The following is a 26,755-nucleotide window of genomic DNA, read 5'->3' on the forward strand; positions in this document are numbered from 1 at the left end:
TTTCTTCTTCGGTATATATTTATCCACTATTTTCTCTAATATTTTATATAATATCTCCGTATTTACCTTTATATCATCACTTACAAAAATGTTATCCCAATCTTAGTTTGATTCTTCATTTATTTCTGACCATTTTATATTTTTACTGTAGAAATTATATTTTCCATATCCTTCCCACTTTTTCGTTTCTTGCTTATCTCTGTTTTCACTTGCTTTGGAATTGACTGTTAATTCTATGACATTATGGTCTGAAATACTCGCATTATAAACTATTATTTCTTTAACATAATTCATCTCGTTCACAAATACTAGGTCTAAAGTATTTTCTTTTCTTGTTGGCAGGTGATTTATTTGTTGAATGTTGTATTCTAGTAGCATATCTAATAGCTTTTCGAATTGCCTCTTATCTTCTGCACTACTATTACTCTCTTTTTTATAGGAGAGAGAGAGAGAGAGAGAGAGAGAGAGAGAGAGAGAGAGAGAGAGAGAGAGAGAGAGAGAGAATTTTATTTTTTACTTTACAACTACTGGACTCGTTTTGATTTATTGAATAAACAATTCACATTAAAAAATCTGAAGTAGTAACTAGCGAGGATGAGTATAAACTCGTTGTAATGCTTCTCTTCTTATTCTTCTTCTTCATCTTCTTCTTCTTTTTCTGTTTCTTCTTATTATATTATTATTAGAACGATTATTATTAATTATTCAGAATATGAACCTTATTCATATGGAACAAGCCCAAAGAAGATAATTTTATCTTAATGAAGTAAAACAATAACAAGAGCCATAGGAAAACACGAAGAAAGGTAGATAAAATGAAAAAAAATTTGTGACTAAAAAAAAAAAAATTAATTTGGTGTTAAAATGACCTCCCTCCCTTTTCGGAGACTTCCCAAGAGTAAAGGTGGGGGGGAAAGTCCAACAAAAGTTCGGGGTTCGATTCAAGATCAAACAGAGAGAGAGAGAGAGAGAGAAAGAGAGAGAGAGAGAGAGTTCGGCCACGGCACTTAAGGCAGGGAGGGTATTTATAGTGTCATTTCAAGACGACCATTTGCATGCAAAGTTCTGAGAGCCTATTCAAGTCTTTGCCATTAGCCCGGTCTAAGAAAACTCTCTCTCTCTCTCTCTCTCTCTCTCTCTCTCTCTCTCTCTCTCTCTCTCTCTCTCCAGGATTCCGAGCTTAACCTCACCTGTATAGTTCAGTTCTATTGGCATTCAGTAACTAACGTTTCGATAGCCGCCACTCACACGATAGTATGGACGTCAATTTCATATGAATTTTACATTTTATATGGCTGTAATATGTAATATGGATACATACATATACTATATATGTATATATATATATACATATATATATATATATATATATATATATATATATATATATATATATATATATATATATATATATATATATATATATAGATATATATATATATATATATATATACATAAATCTGGTAATTCATAAGTGTTGTCATTGTCAGTGTGAGTGTACGTATGTCTGTATGTATGACCGAGCCTCAAGAAATGCTTCTAAAAACCTTAAAGAAAATCGTGTCGAGGGTCCAAGCATCGGAAATCCTCCTTCCCCCCCCCCCCCCCCCCCAAAAAAAAAAAAAAAAAAAAAAAAAAAAAAAAAAAAAAAGTCGTCCTACCTGTGAAACGTATTGAATCTCCTTCGGCACAAAAATCCCGCAAAATCCGCGAATCGCGGATTTTTGCATAATGCGTTTCCCACGACATCGGAATAAGAGCAGTTCTCGAAAAAGGGGGGAAATCGAATTTTGTCGGGTTTTCCTTTGCGTTTTCCCGCATTTTTATCTCGCGCTCCTCGTTAGGGCGGAATGCGGACGATATCACGTAGACCTCGAAATATCGAACTTATTCAGAAAAAGATTATTTTTTTTTTGCTGATTGTTTAATTTTTTTACCTTATTTTTTTTGGCCGAAAGATTTTCTTTCTGCTGATTGTTATGTTTTAATTGTTTTTTGTTTTTTGGTTGGCCTTCGAAAAGATTTGTACTCCGCCGATTGTTTTTTGTTTTTTGGTTGCTCAAAAAGATTTTTTTCCTACTGATTGCTTATATTTTTTGTCGCTCAATAAGAATTTTTTTCCAGCTGATTGTTTTATTTCTTTTGTCGCTCGAAAAGATTTTTCCCCGCTGATTGTTTATTTTTATTTTCGGTTGGCATTCGGATAAGATTTTTTTCCAGCTGATTGTTGTTTATTTTTTTTTGTCGCTCAAAAATATTTTTATTCAGCTGATTGTTTTTTTTTGTCGCTCGAATATATATATACATATATATATATATATATATATATATATATATATATATATATATATATATGTAAATAATATACGCCTTACGTATATTTCCTTAGACAGGATTGTATATATACACATATATACATTCATACATACACAGCATACCCAACGCACAAAGGTAAATAATATATATATATATATATATAATAATATATAAATATATTATACATACATACATACATATATATATAATATATTATATATATATATATATATATATTTATATACATATAAATAATTTAAATAAAAGTTTTTTTCCATTACTGATGATATTATCCTACACATCTGTAAACTTTTTTCGACATTTATTGCCTTGGTATTCAGAGTACTCATCGCAAAAATAATAAATGTTACATAATTTGGCTAGTTGCATTCCATATGTCATTTGCAGTATATCTGTGCAGCCTTCGGGTGTATATTTATTTTAAAATCTTGAAGATAAAAAGTCTGAATCATTAATTTATTTGTTCATTATTTAATTACTCTTATTTCTTTTTTCCTAATTTCAGCCCATCTTATGACAGGGGATATTAAACATCAACTTCGCGGCCTACCAAGTGAGAGAACACCATGTCCAGGAGAAATATGAAGAGGGAGCTAGATAAATAAAGAAATGGAATAAATGGCAATTAAATCCCAAGAACAGATCATGCATGAAATGGACAGCAAGAGTAGGAATAGCTCTGATACAGGAGAAAGAGAAAATAAAAATGAACTGAAGACACAGGAACTCTAACACAATAAAAGAACGAAAGCGTAAGCAGTTCTAAAAGAAGAGGAAGGAGAAACGCGAAACAATATAAAAGGAAATATAAGAAATAAAGCAAATACAAGACAGAAGAGAGAAGTGTCCATTCTGCAGGGTGACAAGTTTCAAAGGCAGTAAGAAGTTACAAGACTTCCAACCATATCGCCCGAGACGGAAGGTAAGTTTGACCTGTCAGTCCTCTGGTCTAGAATGAGAGAGATCTCTCTCTCTCTCTCTCTCTCTCTCTCTCTCTGTCCGTTTTTCTTGCCAATGTTATGTTCGTAAACGAATCAGTTCAAAGGTGAGTGTATCCTGTCAGCCTTCTGGTCTAGAATGAGAGATAGCTCTCTCTCTCTCTCTCTCTCTCTCCTCTCTAACGTTATGTTTTTAAATGAATCAATGAATCTTTAATTTCTCTCTCTCTCTCTCTCTCTCTCTCTCTCTCTCTCTCTCTCTCTCTCTCTCTCTCCAATCTTATGTTTGTAAATGAATCATTAAATTTCTTTCTCTATCTCTCTCTCTCTCACTCTGCACCCTTGTCAGTGTTTCAGCAAATAAATAAATTGCCTTTTCTTTACACTTGACTAGACCAAGTTTTCATGTAAATGATTTTTCCCCCTCTAACTCGACCCTTGCTTACAGAATTCCTTTTAACTTTTCTCTATTGCTGTAAATATTTTATGCATGATTAAATTCCCCCTGTGTGCCCAGTAACGCAAACAAATGAATCGACGTATGCTGAATGTATGAAAGAAAATCTATATTTTTTTTTTACACTATTCCACATTCTAAATGTTCGAGTAGAACTTCCATGGCTGGGGTCTGGTTTATATAAAATTCCAAACTAGACCATTCTACCCACTTTGATGGATTATATTGTTAATTCGCAAAATACTTCCCTTTCAGTGTTTCGAAGATACTGAAATATTCTCTTTTGATTTCCAATTACAAGTGACACATACAATTTAATGATACTTATTAGTCTCTGTCATAATATGGAGGACATTTAGACATTATTTCACTGCAAATCCTGTGCGATTCCGAACCTATTCAATTTCTACCCTTCTTCCAGATTTACATAAGAGCGAGAGTTCCCTGCTATATGAAAAAACTGAGATATATTTTACGTTTAAATATAATAATGTTTGCGGGGTTGTGTGTTATTATTTATAGATTCAGACTGATTATGGTTAAAGAAAAAATATATATACTTTGAAATGATGTACTTTATACATTTTGATACTTTGGAATTAGTACAGAGCGCCAATTTATTTATCTAATTTCTTTCATGCCTAAAAGTTTTCTGGGCTTGTGTATTTATTATCTATTAGCTTCTGACAGAGTACTGTAAAATACAAAAATAAAATAAGCTATAAAATATATTTTCTTTATATATATTTTACAATAGTCTGACAAAAGTTGCTAAATAACAATGCACAAGCCCACAAAATTATTACATATGAAAGAAAATTGATAATTAGATTGGCGCTCTGATGTACTTAATTATATGGAATTATAGAACGCAAATCCGACGATTTATCCATCCATTAATCTCCCTTCCATCCACCTCTCTCTCTCTCTTTCCCAATCACTTCCATCAATCCTTTCAATCCCAGAGAATCTTGCACAGACGAGCGTCCTCCGTTTTTACTCAACTTCAAGTTCCTCCCACGAATAAGTTATAGTGCCACGAATCACTGACTCTCACGAACGAGATAAGGGCGCCCCAGAATTCGTATCCTTCCACGAATAAAAAAGAAGAAGAAAAAGCACTGCTCATTTCGTTTTGTTGAAAATCTGTGTGAGAGAGAGAGAGAGAGAGAGAGAGAGAGAGAGAGAGAGAGACCCAAAGGGAGTCACTGGCTGATGAGCTCTGCGTCAGAGTACTGGAATCCTTCAAAGGGCGATTGCCAGTTTGTAATGGTCTCTTGATGAGGTAGGATGCCGCCCTTCCTCCTCCTCCTCCTCCTCCACACTCCAGATGCTGCGCCTTGCTTTGGATGTTTCTGCTTGTGGGATTCGTCGTGTGTTAGTTTGTCATAAGTTCTTATAATTTATCTTCGTTTTATCGAGAATTTACTTCTTCTAAAACCAGGAAAATGGAACGATTTGATAAACAAAGCACCCCATTTTTTTCTTTTTCTTTAGCGAGACCATTAGATTAAACGGAACCTCTGCAAATGCGTATAGATACATTAAAATGATTACGAAGTCGTCGTACCATAGTTGAATATACCTTGATGGAGAGTTCTCTCAAACTCACTTCCCTTAATAATAATAATAATAATAATAATAATAATAATAATAATAATAATAATAATAATAATAATAATAATAATAATATTCCGGGAGAAGACCCTCTTTCAAACAAATTCTGTTGAATAAAATGGCAGAATTCAGCGAATTAATCTTATATATTATCTTTTCTAATTTTCTTATTTCTCGCTTTTCTGGCTCAGCGATACTTCGCAATAATTGGCCAATATTCATATTGGGGATAATGCTGAAAGTGGTATTTTATTTTAGAACAGGATTTATTAAAACTGGTATTATCAGTATACTGGTGTATGGAAAGGTGTTCCTCTGTTCCAGGTCAAGCAGGGGTCGTCGTCGGTGTTGGTATCATTCCATAAGAGAGGTCAATGTCAGGCAGGGGTCGTCTCTGGTATTTAGCTGGTATTAATGATGGTGTAGCTCTGGCTTATCGCGACGTTTCAACCTTCTCATAGGTCATCTTCATGGCTGGTCAGCAGTAGAAGTGAAGAGATGGTGTCTGCATGCCGATATTTATAGCGGCTCGAATCCTAGAGCTGAGTTCTCATTGGTCGAGCCAGCCTGGGGTCGAAGTCTGGGATACCAATGAGAACTCAGCTCTAGGATTCGAGCCGCTATAAATATCGGCATGCAAACACCATTTCTTCACTTCTACTGCTGACCAGCCAAGAAGATGACCCACGAGAAGGTTGAAATGTCGCGATAAGCCAGAACTACACCAGCTGAATACCAGAGACGACCCCGGCCTGACATTGACCTCTCTTATGGTATACCAACACCGACGACGACCCCTGCTTGACCTGGACCAGAGAAACACCTTTCCATACACCAGTATTCTGATAATACCAGTTTTAATCAATCCTGTTCTAAAATAAGATACCACTTTCAGCATTATCCCCAATATGAATATTGGCCAATTATTGCGAAGTATCGCTAAGCCAGAAAAGCGAGTAATAAGAAAATTAGAAAAGATAATATATAAGATTAATTCGCTGAATTCTGTCATTTTATTCAACAGAATAATAATAATAATTTAGATTGTATTTCTCTATTCATTTCAAATATTTGTTGGCTTGTTTCGTCACTGCTTACTATTTTGTTACTAAGTAGACATTCAGTTTCAGTTATTTTAAACTGTTTGGAATTAAATATAACAAAATGTTATGGCTGAAAGTGTAGGGAATTCTGTTCTTTTCTTCTTTCTCTCCTCTCCGCTTTTCACACGTGATGATTCATGGTTCCTTTGCTTGTTTCACTGTCTTGAGACGCTCTATAAAGAAGAAAAATCATAATAATGAAATCAATAAACAGTGCATAACCTAATTTAGAGGGCTAAGCATGAATTAGTAAAAGATTTCCTCTATCATTAGCCAACGGTTTATGTCATCATCTTCTTATCGTGATCTCTAGTCGGAGTTACTGGTTTTAATAAGCCTTAACCAACGCCTCATTTCATAATGTATTTTGGCAGGTGTTTCATGGACGTATGCCCTTTCTGACTCCAACTCCGTTGCACGTTGCATGCTGGGAAATGTAGCTATTTTTCTCTTTTTGCAAATGACTATTGTTTTCACCAAAACAAGACACTTTTCAACAACAACGCAGAGGAAGGAAAATAAAATAGGACTTGAATTACTTTAGTGTACCCCTCATCGTTGAAGAAAACGGGAACCTCACCAAAATAATAACGAAAACGAGAAGCTGAGACAGAAAACCGAAATGACAGTTGAAAACATCATCGCCTTGAGGATCACCTCCCTTTTTATCCGCGGCGGTAATGCCGGACATAAATTAGCTGCCTGCAGTTACTTGTAAGTGCTTTCACGTGGTCTTAATAACCTTGTGGAAAAGGCAGCTGTTTTTAAATGTAGCACAGAGGGCTAAATGAGCTTTCAGGCCACGTAGCTCCGCTCACGAGAGCAAAAACAACTTAATTGCGCACGATTATGGACCAGGCGACAGGCGCGGGGCTTCGAAAAACAAACGTTTAATAAAGTCATTCCGATAATGGAAAATGTCTCCCGGTTTTTATGATGAGTGTGCTGTGATATCAAGGCAACAATGAGGAATGACGGAAAATGAAATGGTATATATGTGCGATGATAATACTGGCATTGACTGGGGTTAATATGCACGCTCATACAAACACACTCACACATAGGCACAATATATATATATATATATATATATATATATATATATATATATATATATATAGAGTAAAGTTAAAAGGTAAAGTCCTCCTGGGCCCATGTAGACTGTATATATACGAAAACAGGGCGTCCATAAAGTCCTAGTACCATTACATGTATTTATTACTTGTAATGGTACTGGGACTTTTTGGGCACCCTGTATATATATATATATATATATATATATATATATATATATATATATATATATATGGGTGTCTGTATATATACATTTAGAAAAGCAAGTAGTAGTAATAATAATAATAAAGATAATAATGATGAAGAAAATCCACAGTACTACGTCGGTCACGTTACTATATAAATTCTACAGCTCTCGACAGCCGGTTTAACTCACGGAATCCATCTCAAAGTGAATGTCAGCTGATAAGGCTCTTAAAAGCTCTCTGTATAGGTCTTAATAACAACAATAATGATAATAATAATAAATAACTAAAAATAATAATAATAATCTCCCTCTCTTGCAGGAACTATCTTTTTTTACTGCATAATAATAATAATGATATAATAATAATAAGTTTTGTTAAAAATGGTTGCTGGAAGCAGCAACCATTTTTAACAATACTTGTCTACGAGAGGGTCTCCTTCCGAAATATAATAGTAATAATAATAAGCTTACTATAATGGGCGTTATGTCTGTCTGTCCGCCCGTCTTTCATTTAATCACAGCCAAACGGCTAGCCTGATGGGCGTGAAACTTGGCAGGGTTATAGCGGGGACCCCTAAGATGATTTATAATGGGGTTTCAAGCAACAAGATGCACCAAAGGCGCCGGAGGAGGTGGGGCACCTTCCCCGAAACGGGACTGGTTCAGCCCGTAGACTTAATAACGTTACGAATTTATCATACCTAATTTTTGGTACACGTAGTAAATATTATGTATTCGATTTTCGGTATATGTACTAAATATGACTTACTATCAATACTGTCGGGGTAAGACATCAATGCCACCAAAAGGGGTTGGGGGGTTGGGCAGGGTGTGACATACAGAGAGAGAGAGAGAGAGAGAGAGAGAGAGAGAGAGAGAGAGAGAGAGAGAGAGTTTATTGGTTGCCATTCAGAGTTATCCCGGGCAGTGCTGGGTTGGTCAACTAGTAACAATAATAATAATAATAATAATCTCCTTCTCTTGCAGGAACCACCTTTTTTACCGCAGCATCCCGACGCCCGAAGAGAGACAATATGTCCCGGAGAAGACTTGGCGACATCTTAGGCGCTACCGCTATCGCAGATGGAGCTACTACCACCGCCGCCGCCGCCGCCGCTGCTGCTGCGGTCACCGCAGCCGCAATTACCGCTACCGCCTCCGCGACTACCGCTACCTCAGTCGTCACCGTCGTGTCCCTGGTTATCGCTATCGCCAGCGGGGTGCAAGGTGAGTGAGTGAGAGCGGAGGTGGAGTGAGGGAGTCATCAGGCGATTTCGTTTTTTTTTTTTTTTTGTGGGGTGGGGTGGGGGGAGGGGGGGAGGGGGTGGGGTGGGGTGGGGGTGGGGGGGTGGGGGAGGGTTTAAGTTGGACAGTGATGCTAAATTGGAATTGGGTTATATAAATTTACATCAACGGCCAAGCGTTGGGACAAACGAGGTCATTTAGCGATGAAAAGTTGATACAATTGTTAGATGAGGGTGGAAAGTAAGATGGGAGAATGAGAATATGAACAGGGGTACAGCAAAAGGAATGAAAGGGACCTTAAGTAATGCCTACAGTGCACTGCGTGAGGCACACTGACGGCACTACTCCCCTACGGAGTCTGTTGCTTCGTTGCATTTAAATAAAAAAGGCCAAAGGATTCACACGAAGGAAACTGGACCAGTGGTCAAGTATTTTCTCGTATGGAAATCAAGACATCCTGAACATACCCTGGTGAAAATCCATACGAGGCACAGTATGAAGAGACCGGCACTGAATTGGGCTGCTCTCTCTCTCTCTCTCTCTCTCTCTCTCTCTCTCTCTCTCTCTCTCTCGCTCTCTCTCTCTCTCTCTCTCTCTCTCTCTCCTAATAGGTAGATTCGGACGAACTATATGACAGTATAAAAAATGTCTCACTATTTTGTTGAAATAATAATAATAATAATAATAATAATAATAATAATAATAATAATAATAATAATAATAATAATAATTAATAATATAGCTCAACTGGCTCAGGAACCCGAGGATATCCATGCCCCACCTCTTCCTAGTACAATAACCTTCTCTTTCTTCTTTTATGTTTCCATTCAGGGTAAAGAACCCTTTCTTTTTCTATTTTTCGCCTCCGTAAAGAATTTCGTACATCTCTTGTGGCGGAATCCATTCGTCTTTACTCGTGGCTGAATGGGCTTGCATTACACTTTCTCTCTCTCTCTCTCTCTCTCTTCTTGCCGTTCTTGTCCGCAAAGTATAATTTCTTCTCTATTCTTTCTTTTTTATTTCCTATGTACTTTTCTATGTTCTTCCTCTACGTATCATAATCTTTTATTTTTCCCTCTTTGTAAATATTCTCTCTCTCTCTCTCTCTCTCTCTCTCTCTCTCTCTCTCTCTCTCTCTCGTGTTCTTACTTTCCCTTAGTCGAAAAGTATCAAAATTTGTCGTCACTTTTTCACTCCTCCTTCGTTTCCGATCTATTTCGCTTTTCTCAGATTCTCTGATCTTTCTCTGCGTTATTGAAAGTTTTTCTCTTTCCCTCTTCGTCAACTTGTTCTCTCTCTCTCTCTCTCTCTCTCTCTCTTGCTCAATACGAAGCCACAGAAACAACGAAACGGTCAAAATTGTAGTGCTGTTCCTACGCTTTTTCCCACTTCTATAATTCAATTGCTGTCGAGTTTGGCTGCCGTTATGAAAGCAGGGGTGGGGGGGTGGGGGGTTGTTACAGGGGAGGGGGAAGGAAAGGGAGAGAGGGGGGGAATGACTTGATAAAAACGACGGTTTCTCTTTTATGAACCTGATCATTCTTCCCTTTTATCTCTACGGGTTTTTAATCCGAAGGCAGGTGGGATGAGGGAGTTTGGGTCGTCTGTGCCTGACGGGGGAAGAAGGTAAAAGGGACGAGAATTTGGTTAACCTTGGGGAAGAGATGAATAAATAAATAACTAAATAAATGAATAAATAAGTTAATAAAGTAAGTAAATAAATAAATAAATAAATAAATAAATAAATAAATAAATAAATAAGCTTAATAAATAAATAAACACAAGCACAAACACATTTAAATAATAGTATATAAATGTTTATATATAATATATAACAATACATACAAACAAACAAATACATATATATGTGTATACAACAACAACACAACAAGTTACACAAAACCACCACACACACATATTATATTATATATATGTGTGTGTGTGTGTGTATATATATATAATAAATAGGTGTAGGTGCTCCTGTGCAATCATACTTAAATATCAATATATAAACATAAATAAATAAAATAAGTAAATCAAACTTCATATACATACACTTATCGCACTTATCTGTGTGTTTTTTTTTTCAGTCAACTGATATTCACTCCTAATCCAACAGTAAACCGTAACGACCTTCATCTCATCTAATGCATTCACTCGCCCTCTCATCAACAGGAGATTCGACAGATGTGTTTCCAGGGGCGCCCCCAATCCAGTATTCCAGCCTGAGCGGGCCGACATTCATCACCCCTAACAGATCCACGGTGCAGGCCGTCGAGGGAACCACTGCAATGCTGCCCTGCGCAGTGAAAAACCTACACAATTTCACGGTAAAGAACACTTTCACTATAGTAGATTCACATCAACCGTGCATCTGATGTCCAGGCCAGTCCCTGACGACACTCCTGATTGGGTGTTGGTAAACCAATCACGGGGCTGGAAACCCTCAGTCTCTCTCGAGAGTTCCCATAGGCAGGGTGGTTGTTGCACATCTCCTGAGGGATACTTTCGAAAGACGTATCCCTCAGAAGTGGGACATACATCCTGCCTATGTGAACTCTCTCGCGAGAGACTGTGGGTTTCCAGCCCTGTGACTGGCTTATCAACAGCCAATCAGGAGCGTCGTAAGGGACTGGCCTAGGCATCAGATGCACGGCTGATGTGAATCTACTATACTTCGTTCTAATTACCTTCACAAACGTACTCCCAAACAACCTGGGATAATGTTCCTTAATCCTTAATCTCACGAACAGATTCGCGAGACAACTGAGAAAGTGTCTGCAGTCTATTGAGATTTTCATTTTCGTTTTAACCTCAAGGATTTGGAAATGAACAAGACCCCCTATCGGATACTTATCAATAAGAGAACTGAGAAATTGTCTGTCTATGATTTTAATTTTCCTTATGACCCCAAAGTTTATGCAGTGAATATGACCCCACATTTCGGGTACATACTTGCAAGACAACTGAGAATGTGTCGACAGTGTATATGATTTTCAATTTTCACTTTGACCCTAATGTTTATGGAATGAATAAACTTTGGGCCTGAAAGGATAATGAAAATCATGAAGATTATAGACATTTCATCAGTTGTCATATTGATAAGTACCTCAAAAGGGGTCATATTCACTGCTTAAACTTTGGGTTTAAAATGAAAATCATATGGACTGTAGACACTTTCTTAATTGTCCTGGGAGTCTGTTTATGAGGAGGATTAACAAACATTTTCCCAGGTACCTTACGAGTACGTTTTGAAGGTGATTAGAACGAAGGATTTTGTCAGTGTACAAGGAAACATTTTCTCAGGCGTCTTGGGATTTCTTCAGAGTTCTGTGGAACATTTCTCAGAGTATAATGAAACATTGTCTCAAGAGTCCAATGAAAGATTTTCTGAGTCCAGTGAAACATTTTCTCAGTCCAATGAAATATTTTCTCAGAGCCCAATAAAACATTTTCTCAGCGTTCAGAGAAGCATTTTCTCAGAGTCCAATGAAACATTTTCTCAGAGTTCGATGAAACATATTCTCAGAGTTTCGATGAAATATTTTCTCAGAGTCTGATGACGCATTTTCCCAGTGTAAACGAAACATTTTCTCAGAGTCCAAAAAAAACATTCTCTCACAGCCCAATGAAACATTTTCTCAGTCAAATGAAACATTCTCTCAGGTATCTTGGAATGAGTTTGTGTGAGGGACTGAGAAATATTTCCCCAGGTATTTTGGGAGTACGCTCCTGAAGTGAAACGTTTTCTCACGGTACGACGAAACATTTTCCTCAGGTGTCCTGGGTGCGGGGGCGAGACATCCGACTCCTGACCACCTCGACATCCACGTACACGTCCGAGAAGCGCTTTGTGGCCGCCAAATTGGCCGGGGGCTCCCACTGGCTGCTCAAGATCCACTACGTCAGGCTGAGCGACGCTGGGGTCTACCTGTGCCAGGTGTCGACCTCCCCGCCCATCACTCTGCTGATTGACCTCTCTGTCCAAGGTCAGTGGGGGATGAGGAGATTCGGTGGAAGTATCTGGGGTTTAATAGTTTCTTCTTATTTTTTCGAGTAGTTTTTTTTCTTTTTTGTAATTTTTCACTCTGCTCGTTGACCTCTCTGTCCAAGGTCAGTGGGAGATGGGGCTTGGTTGATGAATTTGTGGTATTATGGTCTCTCTTGTTTCTTAAATTTTTAAAAAAGTTTTCTTGTGTATTCCTTTATTTTTAGGGGTGAAAAAACGTTATCATTGAAATGTTCTTTTGTCCTTTCACGTTTATTCTCCCATTTTCCTTTACATTTCTTTATTTTTAGTGGTTCTTCATTTTATTCTTAAGTTCCTTGTGTATTCCTTTACTCGCGTTTTTTCTGCCATTTTTCCCGAGCATTTCTTTATTTTCAGTGGTATGGAATAGTCATCCTAAAGATTTTTTCATATGAAGCTCGTTTAACTGTGTTATTATAGTTTCCTCCTCGTTTTCTTGTGTATTTATCTTGCGTGGCAGGGAAACATTATCATAAAAAAGGTTTTAATATAAACCTCGTTTTTAAAAATGTCATTACAATTTCTGTTGTCTCTTCACATTTGTCCCCATTTGTCTTTTGCATTTCATTCTTTTTTTGCGGCAGGAAACGTTACCCTAAAACCTCATTCACGCAAATTACTTAAATCAAGAGAAAATATTCTCTCTTGTATTAGATACTTTCAGAATGCTTTAAGTTTATCTCATGCATGGTGGAATTCCCTGAACGTAGACTACTTAAATTTAGGGAAAATATTCTCTCTTGTATTAGATACCTTCAGAATACTTTAAGTTTACCTCATGCATGGTGGAATTCCCTGCACGTAGACTACTTAAATTTAGGGAAAATATTCTCTCTTGTATTAGATACTTTCAGAATACTTTAAGTTTACCTCATGCATTTTAGAATTTCCTTTAAGAATGACTAGATAATCCAGAATGACCCTAGTTTACCTCATGAATGGTAGAACATCTTGTAGGAAATTCTACCACGCATGAGGTAAACTCTGGGTATTCTGGATTATCGAATATTTCTGAATTATCTAGTATCTTTACTATTTTTGTCTCTTCTGTGCCCCATTCTCTTCCATTTATACATTCTATAAGACAACTTATCCCCTCTTAACCAGCCGGATATCTGGTTCTATTCTGTCTCAAACAAGCACCTATGTGGCTTTTGAAATAGCAGAATTCTGATCTGAATGACTCCATCGAGCATGACTACACATGGTGTGAGATAATTTCGCCTTTTAACACGTCCCTCCTCCACACATCTCCTACACGTCTACTCAACAACACCTCAACCATCTCTGACCCTCTGTCTACTGAAAAACAGGTCCAGGGGACTTTTCTGCCTATTCTGAATTTTGCTTTGATGAAGGTCAAACGCTACTGAGTCGGTGAATCTTAAAAAGAGGTTCCGGAGTTTCTTTTTGTTTTGTTTTGCATATCTGTAGGCAAACAAATTGTTATTATTATTATTATTATTATTATTATTATTATTATTTTTTTTTTTTTTTTTTTTGCTCTATCACAGTCCTCCAATTCGACTGGGTGGTATTTATTATTATTATTATTATTATTATTATTATTATTATTATTATTATTATTATTATTATTATTATTATTATTTGCTGGAAGAATACTTCATTAATACATGTTTTAATCGAAATAATGCGGCTATTTCAACCGCGTTTATTTTCTATAGAAGTTCCCTATTTTACTTTTTACTGACTTTTCTTCTGTACTCTAATTGTCTATTAAAACGCCAAATGGGGGATTCATGTCAATTTGACGAATGCCACGTTTTTTTGACATGAATCCCCCATTTGGCGTTTTAATAGCCAATTTGAGTACAGAAGAAAAGTCAGTAATAAGAAGAATAGAGAAACTCCTATAAAAAAAAGCGGCTGAAATAGCCATTTTTTTCAATAAAACCTGTATTGTTCTAAAGGGTCCACAATAATACAAAGTGTTAAGAGTCCGTGTATAATTTTGGACTGAAGATGAACCCAGGGAAGGGTTCGAAAGCTTTTTGTAAAGTCTTAAAAATTATACACGGACTCTTAACACTTTGTATTATTGTGGACCCTTTAGAACATTATATATACTCTCGCGATAGAAAGTTTTTCCCTACTAAAAACCTGTTTTATTATTATTATTATTATTATTATTATTATTTTATTATTATTATTATTATTATTATTCAGTAGATGAAACCTATTCATATGGAACAACCCCACCAAAGGGGTCACTGACTTGAAATTCAAGCTTCCAAAGAATATGGGGCTCAAGAGAAGGCAAAGGGAAAATACACAAAGAAGATATCCCACTTATTAAAAAGACAAAATAAATAAACAAATTAATAGATAGATAAAAACGTATTAAATTGGAAGGAGAATAGTATTAATAGTTCTTTAGCCTAACCACACCCCGCGATAAACCCTCGTCAATCCTTTGTCAATCCGGTGTCTGACAATAAACCTCCTGTCGCACGGTCCTTTGGCGAAAAAAAAGAGAGAAAAAAAAAAAAAAAAAAAAACACGACGACAGCGAGTCACTCTCGGCGTCCCGAGGAAATTAAGGTAATTTCCCTCGAGAGAAAAAATCGCGTTTTAATGAGATCATATCCAGCTAATGTGTGGCCTGGAGAGAAAGTCCAGACGGCATTATTATTTCACCCTTGATCACGGCTGCTGGGAGGAGGAGGAGGAGGAGGAGGAGGAGAGGGAAGGGAGATGGCGGAGGTGATGGGGGTGGTGGTGTTGGAGGAAGTAAGGAAGAGAAGGTGGTGGTGAAGGAGAAAGGGAAAGATCGTGGTGTTGGAGGAGAAAGGATGAGAAGGTTGAGTTGGAGGAGAAAGGTGAGTAGGTGTGGATGTTGGGGGAGAAATAGGACCAGGTTGTTATGTTGGAGGAGAGAGGTAGAGAAGATGGCGCTGAAGGAGAAAGGTGAGGAGGTGTTGGAGGAGAAAGGGAGAAGTGATGGTGTTGGAGAAGAGAGGGAGAAGTGGTAATGCTAGAGAAGAGAGGGAGAAGTGGTAATGTTAGAGAAGAGAGGGAGAAGTTGTCGTGTTAGAGAAGAGAGGGAGAAGTGGTGGTGTTGGAGTAGAGAGGAAGAGGTGGTGGTGTTGGAGGAGATAAAATAGAGATGGTAGTTTTGGAGGAAACTGTTGGAGATGACGTGGTAATATTGGTGGAGGCGGAAGAAGATAGCAGTGTTGGAGAAAAATGGGAAGAAGTTATTGGAGAAAGAGAAGGGGGAAAAGATTATGATAGTGAGGGAGAAATGAGAGAAGTAGGGGAGGTGGTGTTGGAGAAAGACGATGGTGGAGAAATGTAAAGGAAGAAAATGGTGTCGATGTTGGAGGAGGAAGGGGGAGAGGAAGATGGTGTAGGAGAAGGGGTCAGAGGCAGTTGATGTAATGGGAAAGTATGGGGTGTACGTGTGGGAGGAGGAGGAGGAGGAGGGAGGGAGGGGGAGGGGGAGTGTTCTAACGTTCTCCCGAAGGCTGGGCCCCGACTATAACTGGCCAAATTAGAAACTAATTAATGAACTTCAAAAGCTTTACTTTTTCAATTGCCTACACAGTACGAAAAGATGGATAAATTATACATTATACACACGCGAATAGTATTTAAGTTTTATTATTATTATATTATTATTATTATTATTATTATTATATTATTATTATTATTATATATTATTATTCAGAATAAAAAGTCTTATTCATATGAAAGAGCCTACATGGCCACTGACTTAAAATTCAAGCTTGGAAAGAACTTGGTGTTCATTTGAAAGCAGTAACAGAAGATAATAAAATAGAAGAGGAGATTACTCATTAGAAAAGAGAAAAAGATAACTGATAAACAAATAAAAAATATAAATAATATATCAAATAAATAAAAATCTATATAATACGTTAAAATACAATGTGAATTATTTTATGATAATAATGAACTGAATCTACTTATGAATACACTAATGCACAATTAGATACGAGAATAATCCATCACAGGAACAAGTAGCTGTGTATGTGATTATTCATATAATACATTTATTCTTCTTATAATTGTACATCTCACGTACTTCACAGTTTCACAGTTGTTCGTCCATACATCTTGTTCATTGCCCTCATTTGTTTTTCCAATTATATTGTTCAGCTTGTTTGGGGTAGACTAAACCCAGTAGCCCGTCTGACCGAGGTAAGCAGCTGATTTTAAAATGATGATAAGAGGAGACGCGAAAACCGATCTTCCTTCTAAACAACTTCTTCTTCTTCCAATTTCGCAACAGAATCGGTCGCCCGCGTCCTACCCGGACCCGAGGTCTACGTCCAGCTGGGCAGTCGTCTGGAGGTCACCTGCCAGGTCGAGGGCTGCCCCCCGCCCGCTCTCTTGACCTGGACGCGGGCGGGGGTCCCGCTGCCCACGGCCGGCCCGGCGGAACTGTCCAACATCACGGAGAAGAACGCGACGGTGCCCGTGGCGAAGCTGACGCTCTTCAAGGCGGTGGCTTCCGCTGCCGATACGGGAAACTACAGCTGCTCTTCGAAGTGTACCAAGACCGTCGGCGTCACTGTACATGTGCTCAAAGGTAGGGGAGTGGTTGTTGTCTCTCTCTCTCTCTCTCTCTCTCTCTCTCTCTCTCTCTCGATTTCCATATCTACTGAACATCACTTTTCTGTTATGTTGATGCTCTCTCTCGCAGATCAAGCATTTTTTGCAGAGAAACCATGTCCTATCTCTCTCTCTCTCTCTCTCTCTCTCTCTCTCTCTCTCTCTCTCTTGATTTTTATTTGTATATATATCTATTGAACATAACTTTTCGAGTACATCGCTCAGCATGTGCCTGAAAGGTATTATTTGTATTCTCTCTCTCTCTCTCTCTCTCATATCTTTCCGATTTATACGAAGTCCACAGATCATTATACTGTTACGAGTATACCACTATGCATATGCTCAAAAACAAGGAGATGGTCTTTCCTTCCCCACCTCTCTCTCTCTCTCTCTCTCTCTCTCTCTCTCTCTCTCTCTCTCTCAAACCCTTCCGATTTCCAAGACTTATTTGAGGCCGACGGATAGATTTGCTGCCTAATAATTCTGACAAAAACGATATGTAAAATCAAAATCAAACGGTTTTAAGGAAATGAAGAAAAGGCACTTGGAGTCGAGTATTATATGAAAAAAAATGCTCGTAAGTTTACACCAGCATTTGGGCGAATAAGCATATCATTATTTAAATAAGAACATGAAGAATATGCACACATAATGCACAGTTTTATCTTAGGGTAGGTCATTGCTTATAGAAAAAAAAAAAAACAGGAACCATTGAAAATTGGGCTAAGAAGGCTACAATTTCCCATTAGGTAAGCAGTTATCTCAAGTCTTGATCAGTTACACCATCAAAGACACACACACACACACACACACACATATGCTTCTCGAATACAGCCACACCCCTATTACACCCTACACCCACCTCCTTACACATGTAAACATTGTATGTATATACGTATATATTTAAACGCGCGTATATGTATAAGAGCACCTGAGAGAGAGAGAGAGAGAGAGAGAGAGAGAGACGCGAAGGACGGTGGGTGGTAGGTGCCAAGGTGCCTGAGAGGTCGTATCCTTTTGAAGTCCTCTTCGACTGATCCTCGGGAAAGTTATCAAGCAGTAACTTTGAGCAAGACCTTCAAGGGTGTGTTCTGAGAACGCAGGTGCTGTGTGGGAAGAGGTGAACGCGAAATTGCGCCATACTCGGGAGTAGGATATGTTGTTTGTGAAGACGGGAAAGAAGTGGAAGAAGAAGAGGAGGAGGAGGAGGAGGAGGAGGAGGAGGACTAGGAGGAGGAGGAGGAGGAGGAGGACTAGGAGGAGGAGGAGGAGGACTAGGAGGAGGAGAGGAGGAGGGGGAGGAGGAGGAGGGAGATTCAAAAGAATGTATAAGCGCACCTGTGAAGCTGATTCGTAGACACCCCCCTCGGAGCCGTTCCATAGGCAAAACTCTGCTACTACTACTACTAGGCACCCAAGGTCATGACCGCGATCACTCAGACATTCATTGTAATTTAAATGATTGAAATCCTTTACTGAGTAATACGTAGGCTTTAATGATCAAAAACAAATAAATCAAGAAAAGAGAATAGCCCCAATATGCATGATTTAATTCTGAGAAGAAAAAAAAAAATGGGCCGAAGTTTCTTCGGCTAATTCGGGTTTTCTGTACAGAGTATAATACTGTATGAAACTCTCAGCGGCGACTGATAAGACTTCCAGCCACGGCCTGCTGGTGGCTTGTGTTGTTGGCACCTATATCAGTGCCAGACGCACGATCACGGCTCACTTTAACCTTAAATAAAATAAAAACTACTGATGCTAGAGGGCTGCAATTTGGTATGTTTGATGACTGGAGGGTGGATGATCAACATAACAATTTGAAGCCCTCTAGCCTCAGTAGTTTTTAGGATCTGAGGGAGGACGGACAGACAAAAAGCCAACTGAATAGTATTCTTTGACAAAATTGAAAATGTCGTCGGAGCGAGGAACACAATAAACTGCTGAATATCTGTGTGAAAGGGATGCCTAGCAGGTGTTACGACGGCGCCTGAAAGCATTTAATCTTGCTTTTATCTAAACTTTACATAAGTAAATATTAATATTCAAATGAATGAAATAAAAAAAAAGTATTTTGGGTTATGTGTTCGACTTATTTTACATGCGTATAGTATACACAATTATACCATACCTAAAAGCTAACGCTGCCGGCTTAATTTCATTTAATCAGAATCTTTTCTCTAAATCCATTAAAATGCTTTTCGAATTCATGATTTTTGGAACAAAGACATGAAATCAAAATTGACTGAAACATTTAATTCCATTTTGATAATATCTTACTGGCCTTGATCCATTTCTAACGAAATTGCAAAGATGACCCAGGTAATAAGGTAACTTTCGTCTTTTCCACGGACTGTGGAACGAACAATTACAACAAACACGAACATTTCTGGTTATTCAATATCCAATTTTGGTTAAATTAATGAAACAGAAAAGTTGAAAACGTACAGGTAGCTACCCGTCAGGTTTTAATTAAAAAACAATGGAACATTTGACTACAAATGAAGGAACTCTTTAAAAAAGGATTTGATTTCCATTTTCTCGTTCAATTAGGATGGACGCAAAGCGGAATGGAAGAGTATTATTACAAAAATGTTGAATACGGGTTATTTTGTACCGAATGAAACAATTCGTATAAAATATAAATACTTTTAAGGGTTATTTTCTACCGAATGAAAGGATTTATGTAAAAAAAGGAAAAAAATCAATACTTTTAATATTCGGTTAACCCAAGAGGATTTCATTCAGATCAAACTGAAATTAGAAATATTAATTTATTATAATTTCTTTTAATTTGGTTGTTGAATCGTACCATTTAAAAGATAGCTCTCTCTCTCTCTCTCTCTCTCTCTCTCTCTCTCTCTCTCTCTCTCACATATCTATTTAGAGTGGGGTGAAAAAAATCTAATTTAGTTTTTGAATCGGTTCATTTAAAAGATAGCTCTCTCTCTCTCTCTCTCTCTCTCTCTCTCTCTCTCTCTCTCTCTCTCTCTCTCATATATGTCTATTTAGAGTGGGATGAATGGTGTAAGAGGCGACATTGATGTAAATCAAAAGAAACGAAATACAACGAAGTAAAAAAAATGATGATTCAAAAATGATGAGCATTTTCTTAAATGATCAGTTTTTTGAATGATGGTTTTTTCTTCATATGAATGTTTTTAAAGGATCTTTTTTAAATAATCGTTTTTTTGAATGATCGTTTTCTTAAATTATCGTTTATTTAAATGATCTTTTTATGCACGTTTGTGAATGATGGTTTTTTTGAATTATGGTTTTCTTAATGATCTGTTTTATGAGTTTTTTTAAATGATCGTTTTTTAAATGTTGGTTTTTTAATGATCGTTTTTTAAATGATAGTTTTTTAAATAATGTTTTTTTAAATGATCGTTTTTTGGATGAACGTTTTTTAAATGATCTTTCTATAAATGACGGGTTTTTTTAAATGATCGTTATTCAAATGATCGTTTTTTTTCAAATGTTCGTCTCTTTAAATGATCGTTCTTTATATGAATGTTTATTAAATGATCGTTTTTTAAAATATTTGTTTTTTTACCTGATAGTTTTTTTTTTAATTGCTCTTTCAAAAACTGTTTAAGAGAGGGTGGAAAGTAAGATGGCAGAAAGGGAATGTGAAAGGAGGTGCAGTAAAAGGAATGAAAGGGGTCGCAGCTAGGGACCATAGGCACGCCGCAAAGAACCTTAATTAATGCCTACGGTGCACAACTTGAAGCGCACTGACGGCACTATCCCACTATCCCGTAGCTTAAGGTCTAGAATCCAGATAAACCTAGATCTTGGCGTAGGAGTTTGTTGCGCGCAACGAGTCTTACTCACGACAGGTCGAGCGTGCTTGAGCTCGCGCAATAAGTTCGTACGACGCTTCATAACTGCGGTCTGGGATTTGTAGGCGTTTGTTTATGGGCCTCCCGTCTACGCTTGGTTCTCGGTTAAGTGCTTCATTGAGATGATGAGAGAGAGAGAGAGAGAGAGAGAGAGAGAGAGAGAGAGAGAGAGAGAGAGAGAGATACTTGGGCGTGGCCGAGACGAGATGTTGGATATAGGAGTTCGCATATATTAATTTTAATTCCAGTCACGGGTTTTAAATTGGTATTAATTAATTTGTTTAAATTGGTATCAATTAATTTGTTTAAATTGGTATTAATTTATTTGTTTAAATTGGTACTAATTTATTTGTTTCTTGTATATCGATCAGTTGATACACTCGTACATTTGCAGTTAATGAAAATCTATTTATACTCTTCTAATTTGACTATGATGGGTATTTTTCCTCTAAACATATGTATGAAATGTTATCAAAAGTTTTCCCTAAACATGTGCATGAAATGTTATCAAATGTTTTCCCTAAACATATGCATGAAATGTTATCAAAAGTTTTCTCTAAACATATGCATGAAATGTTATCAAAAGTTTTCTCTAAATATATGCATGAAATGTTATCAAAAGTTTTCTCTAAACAAATGCATGAAATGTTATCAAAGGTTTTCCTCTAAACATATGCATGAAATATTATCAAAGCTTTTCCCTAAACATAGGCATGAAATGTTATCAAAAGTTTTCCCTAAACATATGCATGAAATGTTATCAAAAGTTTTCCCTAAACATATGCATGAAATGTTATCAAAAGTTTTCCCTAAACATATGCATGAAATGTTATAAAAAGGTTTTCCCTTTTAACCCAATAAATGCATGAAATGTTAATCAAAAGTTTTCTCTAAACCTATGACATTAAATGTTTATCAAAAGTTTTCCCTAAACTATGCATGAAATGTTATAAAAGTTTTCCCTAAACTATCAAAGTATCGTTTTCCTCTAAACATATGCATGAAATGTTATCAAAAGTTTTCCCTAAACATATGCATGAAATGTTATCAAAACATATTTGCAATGTATTCCACAGACAGAATATGCTACTCTGACCTATTAGCATACACGACAATAATATCCATTTTACCCTCGTGTTTATTTTTGTGTATTTGTATGACTGCATCTATAAAAATATATTACCAGACACTGCCCGAATATCTAGATGCGCGGAACAATCTCTTAACAATTCCTTATGCATCGTTCTTTATACCAAACGCCATCAACTGAGCCCAAACGTGAAAATGTATCAATAAACCGTCGCTCGGTAATCGTAAAGCGACGAGAACGCGCCCACGCCAAAAGCGACCCTTTACGAAAAACGTACAAAAGGACGCTCACTCCATTACGCCAGGAATTCCTCGGTGGCATGTCGCATCAAGGGACGCAACGGCACTGTACTTGGAACAGAATGACACTGTTTTGGGACGAAACAAACCCGTTCTTGGGGACGAAACGACACCGTTGTCGAAGTGATGCTCAGCTGCCACAAAGGCTGGAAGGACCCAACCGCTCGTTTGCGCGTCGCGTTTTCTATTTCCTTCTCGTATTCACGAGCGCTGAATCCCATTTTCTTTTTCATAGGTTAGGATTGTATGACTGTGTTTTGGGGGAGTGTTCTCTGCGTACCGATGCGGATGGATATGAAAGATTTGATGGTTCGTACCTCTTGGATTACGACTCACTTCTTGAGTTTTTAAATTGATTTTCCATTGTTGACTTAGCTGCATGCTTAACTCTGACTTGGCATACATTCCTTGACAAATGAAATAATTTTTAAGGTAAAACTATAACTTTTAAAGACCTGCCATAAATAACATGTCTTCACTAGGACGAAATAAACTTAAAATACATATTTTTCTGTTGATGGAAGGGGTAGGGGGTAGGGTCTAACCCCGTCTAGAGAGAGTGCCACCCCACCTAATACATCAAAAAGGTTAAAGATTAGAAATGAGAGGCAGACTGTTAATCACTTAACAAAATATGAATGAATGTTTATATTTCTCTATCCATCTCTCTTCTTTACTGATTAACTTTTCATGAAATGAATAACCATTCATTTTCATTCGAATTCACCTTCCTATACAACAAACTGCGGAGGAGAGTTAGGACGTGATAACAAGTTACAATAACAAGTTACAAATAACAACAGTGAGTTATTGGTGCAGCTTAGACACGAACTACGCACATGAAACCACGAGTGTCCATATATACAAATGAACCCTACCTACACAAATGCATTCATGTGCATGCTAGCACACAATATCCACTATATCTCCCGCGCAAACCGCCAAATACATATGCAGCCGCGTTCAAACGCTCTGCATATACATGTGCACATGCAATATCCAGCCATAAATGAAGACAGAGAGAGAGAGAGAGAGAGAGAGAGAGAGATAGAGAGAGAAGGAAAGAGGAGAAGAGAGAGAGAGAGAGAGAGAGAGAGAGGAGACGTGATAATAGTTTTGCCCCAATGGCTGGGGACGGGAAATTGACACGGCACAGACACATGCCTTGGTGCAAATACAAGTCTGGATAAGTGCATAGAGTCGGCTGAATACAGTCGGCTGAATTATTCGCTCAATAAAAATGTAATGCTGATTTATGAGGGAGATCAGGATCTGGTGGGCCAGATATATTTTCGAAAATATTTATAATAATACGTAAAAGGCTTCGTCTTTTTTTTTCTTGTTTGCACATCCGCACACACGCACACACACACGAGTCTCGCAACCTCATCCCGGAAAAAGACTCGCTGCTGGAGAACTGGGAGGTTAGCGCCCAGATTCGATTCCCAAGCGGGCAATAACGTTCCATTAGATTCCAATATGCCTCTGTTGACCTAGGCTGCTAATAGGCAATTGAGGGTCAGTGAACTGCGGTGAAGAATGTCACGGGGCTATAAAAAATATCCTAATATGTTTTCATATATATTTATATAAATATTTTTATATATAAATATATATATATATATTATATAATATTTATGCATGTATACAGATATATACTATATATATATATATATATATATATATATATATATATATATATACATACATATACACATACATATACGTATATATATATATATATATATATATATATATATATATATATATATATATACATATATATACATATATATATATATATATATATATATATATATATATATATATATATATATATATATATATTACTATACATATATATATGTATGTATATAAATATTTTATATATAGTAGATATAAATATATACATATTTTATATATGTATATATATATATATATATATATATATATCACCTGTATATACACATATATATACTTTAATACAATATATTACCAATACGTATGTGTGCGTGCATGCGTGTGCACGAGCGCACTTGCATGCATTTGGTTTGCCTGGTCAAGCAAGACATGGAACGTTTAACCGAATTCCGTACAAACGAGAGATCGTCCCTTTGATCGATGTCAGAACGAGGTTGATTCGACCGATTTATTTCTGAAAAGACAAATCATCCGCTGTGATTATAACACTAATGAGCCATTAAGTTAAGAGGTGGTCCCATTCTGGAAAAGCCATTAATGCTAATTACCACTTCATTGGGAGAGGCAGACGTGATAAGTCATGTATTTTATTTTATTGATTGATATGTTTTATTTGTTTTCGTTTTTCAATGATGTTACTATTATCAAATAGTGTCAAATTCAGAATAAGTGCGTTACTATCTCGCCTTAATTTAGGATAAGTGTGTTACTTTAACTAATCTTCGCCTTATTAATTTAGGATAAGTGTGTTACTATCTCGCCTTAATTCAGGATAAGTGTGTTACTATCTTGCCTTAATTCATAAGTGTGCTACTACTTAGCTTTCATTCAGGATAAGTGTGTTACTATTTTGCCTTTACTTAGGATAAGTGTTACTATCTTGCCCTAATTCAGAATAAAAGTTTTACTATTTTGCCTTAATTGAGGATAAGTGTGTTACTATCTTGTCTTAATTTAGAACAAGTGTGTTTTCGCCGTTTTTCAGAATAAGTGTCACTATTTACTTTAATTGGCAAAAAAAAAAAAAAAAGAAAAAAAAAAAAAAAAAAAAAAAAAAAACTCATACACGAATAACTGACGACAAATATAGATAAAAATATCAAATCACAACTTATTAAAATACGCAAATACGACACCTAGCCTAATTTGCGCATCTTCACAGAACACACACACACACACACACACACACACACACACATAAAGGTATAGTAGCCGTGGAAAAGTGTATTAGGGTGTAGGTCCCAAACTTACGACGAAATTCGTCTACTGCAGCGCCCCCTGTGCAGCTGGGTGGGGAAACTGGGAAGGTGGACTGCAGTGATATTCCGTGCAGCTGTTCCAGCCGTCAGGAGTCATAATACAGGCCGATGCTGTCATTAAGCCCGCAGCTGCACCGCTTTATGATATAATATGGGGGACGTTCAATGCGCCGTTAGGGAGTTATCCAAGTTTCTAGGCACGCAAAGTCTGTTAGTGTTTTTTAATGGTTTAGAGTAAATGGACTCTTTTGTGGGTAAGGTCGGTTACTAGCATAGTCTACCTATGGGAGTTCAGTATAGTTTAATGAAAATTAATTAAGACTGGTGTCCTCTTAAACATACCGAAGTGAATTTCTTTCAAAAAATGACGGAAAGCAATTTTTCAAAATTTAAATTTGATATTTTTAAGTTTAAAATTAATTTGCACATAATTTAAAATTATTCATATCAATGAAAAAAAAAGCCTCCGAAACATGAATTTTTAAGATTAGTAATAACTTGAAAATACTTTTAAAATCTTAAGTTTAAAAATAACGAGCAAATAATTATTAAAATTTTAGTATTGTGGAAGAGCTTTAAAGTCTCTGAAATGTGAATTATAAAATTTAAAAAGCTTGCAAAGAATTAGAATAATCTAACAAAATATGTGTAACGTGGGAAAACTTCAAAGCGTCTGAAACAAGAGCTTTTAAGCTAAAAAAAATAACTTGCAAATCACTAAAAAATATTAATATAGAGGGAAAACTTTAGTCTCTGAGAAACGAATTTTTCAAGTTTAAAAATAAAGTGCAAAATCATTTAAAACTTCTTGTTTTTTAGGGAAAACTTCAAAGCTTTTGAAACACGAAATTACAGTTTTAAAAATAACTAGCAAATAATAAAAAAAATATTCGCACAGTGGAAAAACTTCATAATCGCTGATAAAGACACATTCTCTAGGTCACGTGATGTGTGACGTGTACTATCAGTTCCTCGCT

At 36.7% G+C, this 26,755-nt stretch overlaps 1 protein-coding gene across 2 annotated transcripts in view; it reads left to right on the forward strand.

Moving 5' to 3' along the window:
* The window catches only part of LOC135197116 (hemicentin-1-like), a 74,560-nt gene that overhangs the window by 42,267 nt on the left and 5,538 nt on the right, over nucleotides 1–26,755 (forward strand). The window contains exons 2-6 of one of the 2 annotated variants that reach the window (XM_064224082.1): nucleotides 2,843–3,259; nucleotides 8,701–8,940; nucleotides 11,134–11,288; nucleotides 12,737–12,947; nucleotides 17,262–17,561. In XM_064224082.1, the coding sequence (XP_064080152.1) occupies nucleotides 8,748–8,940; nucleotides 11,134–11,288; nucleotides 12,737–12,947; nucleotides 17,262–17,561 (859 nt within the window). In that variant the 5' untranslated portion in view covers nucleotides 2,843–3,259; nucleotides 8,701–8,747. The remainder of the gene's footprint in view (nucleotides 1–2,842; nucleotides 3,260–8,700; nucleotides 8,941–11,133; nucleotides 11,289–12,736; nucleotides 12,948–17,261; nucleotides 17,562–26,755) is intronic. The other variant, XM_064224083.1, reaches the window with a different exon arrangement.

This window comes from Macrobrachium nipponense, chromosome 18 (assembly GCF_015104395.2).
Source record: "Macrobrachium nipponense isolate FS-2020 chromosome 18, ASM1510439v2, whole genome shotgun sequence".
Taxonomy (NCBI): Eukaryota; Metazoa; Arthropoda; class Malacostraca; order Decapoda; family Palaemonidae; genus Macrobrachium; species Macrobrachium nipponense.